Source organism: Canis aureus, chromosome 1, assembly GCF_053574225.1.
Source record: "Canis aureus isolate CA01 chromosome 1, VMU_Caureus_v.1.0, whole genome shotgun sequence".
NCBI lineage: Eukaryota > Metazoa > Chordata > Mammalia > Carnivora > Canidae > Canis > Canis aureus.
The window spans coordinates 111,057,313-111,064,000 of record NC_135611.1 but is presented as its reverse complement, the minus strand read 5'-3'; the positions used below and the strand labels follow the sequence as shown (position 1 = coordinate 111,064,000).

The 6,688-nt window shown below is 55.6% G+C and overlaps 1 protein-coding gene across 2 annotated transcripts in view; it reads left to right on the top strand.

The window, feature by feature from the left end:
- The first annotated feature begins 380 nt into the window (after nucleotides 1-380).
- The window catches only part of RELB (RELB proto-oncogene, NF-kB subunit), a 29,568-nt gene continuing 23,260 nt past the window's right edge, over nucleotides 381-6,688 (top strand). The window contains exons 1-2 of one of the 2 annotated variants that reach the window (XM_077848665.1): nucleotides 381-589; nucleotides 1,445-1,486. In XM_077848665.1, the coding sequence (XP_077704791.1) occupies nucleotides 535-589; nucleotides 1,445-1,486 (97 nt within the window). In that variant the 5' untranslated portion in view covers nucleotides 381-534. Of the gene's footprint in view, nucleotides 590-1,444; nucleotides 1,487-5,931; nucleotides 6,331-6,688 lie in introns of those variants that run through there. The other variant, XM_077848671.1, reaches the window with a different exon arrangement.

The following is a 6,688-nucleotide window of genomic DNA, read 5'->3' as shown; positions in this document are numbered from 1 at the left end:
AACCTCCTGATCCGCAGCTTCCCTTACAGCCAGAGAACAGCAGGTTCAGCTACCGCTGGTGGACCTGGGGGGGCGGGCCTCAATTTCCAGACTTGCTCCACGGGTAGGACGTGAGTGGCCCTAAGCAAGCCTCAGTTGTCTCCGCCAGAGCAATGGGCAGCGGCGCGGGTCCAGCCCCTCGCGTGCGCCCGGCCTCCTCTTCCCGGCCGGCCCCACCCCCGCAACCACGTGACGCGTGGGGGTTTTCCCGTTCCCCTAGCGTGACGTCATGATGGGGTGCGGGCCAATGGGCGCGCAGGCCGGCGGCGCCGGGGAATTCCGCCGCCCCGCCCCCGCCCGCCGCCCGCCCGGCCCGGCCCTGCGCCCCCCGCAGCCCCGGGCGCCGCGCTTCCAGCCCGGCCTGCGGCCCCAGCCCCTGCGCCGCTCGTCCGACCGGCGATCGTCCTCGGGACAGTGCCTCCTGGCCGCCCGGCCTGCCGGCGTGTGTTTTGATCTGCGCCGGCCTCCGGGCCGTCCGTCCCCACTGGTCGGGCCATGCCGAGCCGCCGCGTCGCCAGACCGTCCGCTGCGCCGGAGCTGGGGGCCTTGGGTAAGCGGGACTCGGGTTCAGGAGAGGAGTCTGGGGAGGAACTGGAGATGCGGGGGCTCGGGGGGTCCCGGAGTAGTCTGCGGGTTCCTACAGGAGCCTAGGGGTTTGGGGGGGCGAGGCTGAGGGTCCCAGGGAAACTGTATTAGAGGGAAGGAAGGAGGCAGAGGATAGTGACGGGGTCCAGCCCAAGGTAAGAGGGAGGCGTCCCACTACAGAGTGAGAAGGGGGCGGGGCCTGACCCTGAGGCAAAGGGGGAGGCGGGGCCCGACTCGGAGAGGGAGGGGCGGGGCCTGGCTCCGAGGGGGCGGAGTGGGAGCCGCTCCTGCGGGGGTGTGGGCGTGGCCAGACTCGGAGTCGGAGCTGAGGGTCCTGGCTCACCGGGGGGGCGGGGCCTGACTGAGAGAGAGATGGGGGCGGAGCCTAACTCCAAGAAGGAAGCGAGGGGCGACTCCGAGTAAGCGGGAGGGGCCTGACTCTGGCAGGGAAAAGGGGGAGGGCTTGTTCCGAAAAAAGAAGGGCGGGGCCTGACTCTGAGAAGAAAGAGGGGCTGGGGCTTGCTTCAGGAGCCAGGTGGCAGGGTCTGGGGGAGAAGGAGACGGCCTGACGCCGAAAAAGTGAAGGGGTAGGGTCGACCCTGAGAGAAAGGACGGGCGCGGGCTTTCCTAAGTGAAGCTGAGAAGGGCTCCTCCAGACCCGACCCGGGGTGTGACGCAGGGTGGGGAGAATGAGTTGGGGAAGGGAAGCAAGGCCAGACCCTGCGGGCGTTCGGGGTGAGGGGGCCCGACCCGAAGGCGCGGGGTGCGGCCCTCCCGCGGCCTCTCCGGCCCCTCCTGAGACATGCCTCCCTCCCCGCAGGGTCCACGGACCTCTCCTCGCTCGCCGTTTCCAGGACCACGGGTGAGCAGCCCTCCACAGTTCCGGCCCACCCGCGCGCTAGGGTGGGGGGAGGGTCCTGTGGAGGCGGCTTTGGGCACGCCCCTGTGTGGGGTGTCGCCCAGGTCCGCCTCAGCTGTCCTCTAACCGCCTGTGTTGGTCCCCGCCGGTTGAGACGGGGGCCCAGGGGTCCCTACCTCCCGGGGGGTTAGGAGCTGGACAGGTAACACTAACCACGTAGCACCCTCTAAGAGGAGTCCTCTTGGGAGCTTGGCCACGGTAGTGCAGAGGGTAATAATGACATGCCGGTGCCACCACCCCCTCACTGTGTGAATGCCTGCACATCACTTCCTCTCTCGGGGCCTCAGTATTCCTCATCTGTACGATGGACATAGTATCAGTGTCTCCCTTTGCCAGAGGATTGAGAGGATTCAATACAGGCAGGCTTTCAAAGCAGTGTCTGGCACACAGTAAAGTCACAGTAAGTGTTAACTGTTGATAGCTGGTTTTATTATTATCATCACTATTATCAGACAGCCTGTAACAGTGGTTCTTAGACCTTTGTGTGCATCGGAGTCACCCAGGGAGCTTGTTAAAGTAGATTATTGAGGCCTCCCTTTAGAGTTTCTGATTCAGTAGGTCTAGGATCGGCCCAGAGAGTTCTCATTTTTAGCAAGTTCCCAAAAGATGCTGAGAACCACTAGTCTGGAAGGTCCCTCAGGCACTGCCGTCCAAAATTAAGTGCTGCCCAAGAAATTGCAGAATCATGGCTAAATGACAACATCCTCTCTCTCTTCTAAATCTGCTGGGATTTGGAGGGCAGGGACTGAGTCCTGTTACTGTGAAGACTCGGTAGCCCCGGTGGACTGGGGCTGGGCCTCTGTCTAGAGGTAGAGGCTGTGGTGGAGGAGGCTCTGTGGGTTCTCTAACAGGTCTGAGAGTTTGGACAATGGTGAAAGGTGGGGCATGGCGTTGGAGAGAGGTACTGCCCAAGCACTAGTTCTGGGCAGGAGCAAGGCTGAGGTTTTTTTCTGGCCCAAGATCTTTGGTTTCAGTTGAGAGTAATTTGTGATGTCATCTCTTCAATAAATATTTATTGAGTGCCCGTTCTGTACCTCGTCCTGTGCTGGGCAGTGCTGGGGACTCAGCCGTGACTGAGGCAGCCCTGACTGTGCCCTCACGGGTTCCCTACCTAGATGTGGAGGCAGGCACGTATGCAGTAAATTAAATGTGGATTATAAAATGTGATAAAGTCTCTGTAGAAGTCTTGGGGTCATTGATACCTAACAACAGGGCAAGGATGGGAGAACTAATGCTGTGACAGGGCATTCATTCTGATGGACTCATTCCCTCTCCCTCATTCTGATGGGCTAGACATGTGTATAGATGTGTCCCCTATTCTGAGGTTCTCACAGTTTACAGGAGGAGACAGGTAAGAGTCACTTAACATAAAGTCTTGTCAAATTCTAATCAGTGCTGTGAAAATGATAAAACAAAGGCACGTAACCACAAGCGACTGGAGCTATCTTAGGGACCAGGAGGCTATTTTCGATAAAGTGGTCAGGGAAGACCTATCTAGTAGGTGACATTTGAGCAAGGACCTGAAGGAGGAGGAGGAAGCCATGCAAAGAACTGGAGGAAGAGCATTTCAGCAGAGAGCAGACTGTGCTAAGGCCCTGAGGCAGGAGAGACAGCTAGTTTTCTGTTCCCATGCAGCCCATCCTGGCTGTCTGTGGATGGTGGGAGTTTGGGGTGGGATGGAGTGTTATTTGTGTTGAGCCCTAAATAAGGAGAAGTTCCCAATGTTTGTTGGCTGAAAGAGGTTTTTTTTCAAAGATTTATTTATTTATTTGAGAGTCAGAGAGTGCACAGAGGGAAGGGCAGAGGGAGAGGGAGAGAGAGAATCCTCTAGCAGACTCCCCACTGAGCATGGAGCAGATGTGGGCTCTATCCCAGGACCTCGAAATCATGATCTGAGCCAAAATCAAGAGTTGGCGACTCAACCAACGGAGCCACCCAGGTGCCCCCAAAAGGGGATTTTTATATAATAATGCTATAGCTAAGCTTTATGGAAGGGCTAGGGTGGTCAGGCACAGTAGTAAGCAATTTATCTGTGTAATTCTGAACCTTCATGTTCACTCCTGAGTAAAGAGCTCCGACCTCATTTTATAGGGAAGGACTCAGAGAGGTTGAGAGACTTGCCCAAGGCTACACAGTCAGTGAGTGACAGGGAGGATTCTAACCAACATCTGTGTGATGCTACACTCCATTCTCTAAAAGCAGGTCTGCCAACCTCTTCCTTTGTGGGTTGGTTACCCAAGTCCATAAAATAAGATCACCCAACACTTTATCCAAGAGCAGCAGCTGCATTTATGCAATGCCTACTATTGTGGCAGTTCTAGGTGCTTCCCACATATTCACTCATTTAATTTTCACAGCAGCCCAATGAGGCATGATTCCTGTGTCCATTCTACAGATGGAGAAACCAAGGCACAAAGGGGTTAAGTGATGGGCTCAGGTATCTCCAGTTAGCAAGTTGCAGAGCCAGGACTTGAACCAAGGCAGTCCAAAGCTCGGGCCACTGCTGCCTGGGCCTTGGTTTTGGTTCCCCCATGCAGCCTGGGAGCTCCTCAAGGGTCCAAAGTCGAAGTCATCTCTGGGTCCCCCCCACGTCATTATCCAGCACAGATGCCTAAGTTGAAGTGCCTGGAGGTTGGCCCTGCCAGGGATCCATAGCCTGTCCCTTTCTTCTCTCCCAGCTTCAGTGTCCCCAGCTGCCAAGTGGGGGTATCTTCTCTACCCTGATGACTTCACAGATCACACGAGATAAGGGGAGCAGGAAAACTGCTTTCTGAGGAGCAAAGGTCTGGCAGCCAGGAGCCACTCCCTGAGAGTAGAGGAGGAGGACGGGTCTGGCAGGGGGCAGGCTGGTGTTGATCAGACAGTGGCCAGCGACTGGCACAGGCAAGCCTGGGAGGGGCCTCTGGCCCTGGCCTGCCCTACCTTGCTGTGTGACCCCAGGCTTGCTTACTCACTCTGGTCTTCCCCTCGTCCTGTCTATGGAATGATGGGAGGTTTGTTTCGATTCCTCCATGACCCCTTTTAGGACTGACCTTTCCTGAGGAGGTGATGAGGAGGCTTCCCCAGCATTACTGTTACGAGCACCCTCAGGGGGCAAATCTGGGGTGGTAGGTGAGTGTAGCTGAGAGACTAGGCCAGGATGCAGAGCAGCCGATTGCTTGGAGGTGAAGGATTGGCTTCTTTGGATCTTCAGATACCAGCCAGTGACCCCTTGGGTCCGATGATGGGCTTTAGGGAGAGAACACTCCCACATTTTAGAATATGGGAAGTATAATTTTTTTCCTAGTGATAAGACCCTTGGCTTTTGTGGATCCCCAGTGATACTTTGTAATTCCTGGTCTAAATATTTTTTAGAAGGCAGTTGAGGGTACCCTAATCCTGGGACCCCAATATTGGGAGCTGAAGGGAGGGTAGCCCAAAAGAGTGAGATAGGGGCTGGAGTTTAGCACCCCAGGGAGTCAGAGCCCAGTTTCCCAGAATGGAGGAAAGGGGAAAGGGGGAGGGTTCCAGGCAGGGATGGGGTTGGGGAATCTGTCTTAAAAGATGAAAGCCTTGACTAGTTTCTGGACCTCACCTTTCTCTTTCTCTTTCTCTTCCTTCCACAGATGAATTAGGTAAGTATCACAGGGCAGGCCTTGGGGGGGAGGCTGAGGAGTCCCAAGTGCTCACAGTGTGGGATCTGGGCCTTCCTTGCTGTTGGGCAGGGGGGAGGATCACAGTGTGACTTCCAGGACTATTGGAGAATTTTATTATTTTATTTTCTTAAAGTATTTTATTTATTTACTCATGAGAGACACACAGAGAGAGGCAGAGATACAGGCTGAGGGAGAAGCAGGCTCCTTGCAGGGAGCCTGATACAGGACTGGTTCCCAGGACCCTAGGATCACAACTTGAGCCAAAGGCAAACCCTCAACCACTGAGCCACCCAGATGCCCTTCTTGGGGAATTTTAACCATTACATTCCCAAAGTAATAGCCCTACTTGATACTTAGAAAAGATTCCTCACATCAGCTGCGTTTAGTGTTACTATTACTATGAGCATCCTTAATTCTTTTGGTGAACTGTACTGAGCACCCACCGTGTGCCAGGCACTGTTCTAGACACCGGGTATTCAGCCATGAACCAAACAAGGCCCCTACCCTCCTGGAGCTGACACTTTAGTGGGAGAGACAGTAGGACAAGGAGAGGTGACATATGAGCTGAGACTGGAAGGATGGGGAGCCAGTGTGTATTGAATGGAGGGAAGCATGGAATAGGCAGATGGCGAGCAAGCACAACACCCCAAAGAGGACGAGGCTTGCTGGGAGCAACAGAAAAGAGACTGGAGTGGGAGGAGGGGGGTGGCAGTGGTGGGAGGTGGAAGGCCCAGGACAGCAGGGGCCAGTCCATGCAAGGCTCTGAGGAAGGGCTCCGGGGTGTGGGCTTGTGTTTGTTTGTTTTCTGACTGAATAGTTTGGGGAGGGTGTTATATGGGAAAGATGTTGTCTTTGACCCTTAAGGGAGATGGGAGCCATGGGAGGCATCTGAGCAGAGTGGGGACAGGGTGTGACATAAGCTACCTCTGGCTGCGTGTGGGGGAACAGGAGCAGTGCTTCGGAGGGGGAACGGTCAGGGTGGACCAGGATGGAGGCAAGGGTGTGGGGAGAAGTTGTGGGAGTGTAAATCTGTATTCGAGGAAAGAGGCAGAAGTTCAAGGATGGGGAACAGATGTGGAATCGTGAGCAATTAACAAAGATGTGCAGGCTTCCAGCTTGAGCACTTGGTGGATGGTGGTGCTGCTTTCTGAGGTGAGAACTGCTCCCACAAGCTATTCTTATTATTAAAAGGGGCGAGATGGAGGCAGGGACACCTGTTACCTGGCCCTACCTTTATCCAGGTGAGAGGTGATAGAGACATGAATTCAGGTGCTGTTAGGGAGGGGAGTGGACATGGGTGCAGAAGGAGAAACGAGGCCCACCCCCAGGTTTCTGGCTTCAAGAACCCGAGAGCTGTTTGCAAGGAGGGAAGGGGCTTTTTGAGGGTTCAGAGCTAGCCGCCCGTCCCCCTCCCCCTCACCCAGGCTCGGCCCACAAGGTAAATGTCTTGAAGAAATGAATGGAGGGGGCAAGGCCGGCGGCACAGGTGGGCGGGCTGGTCATCAGGCCT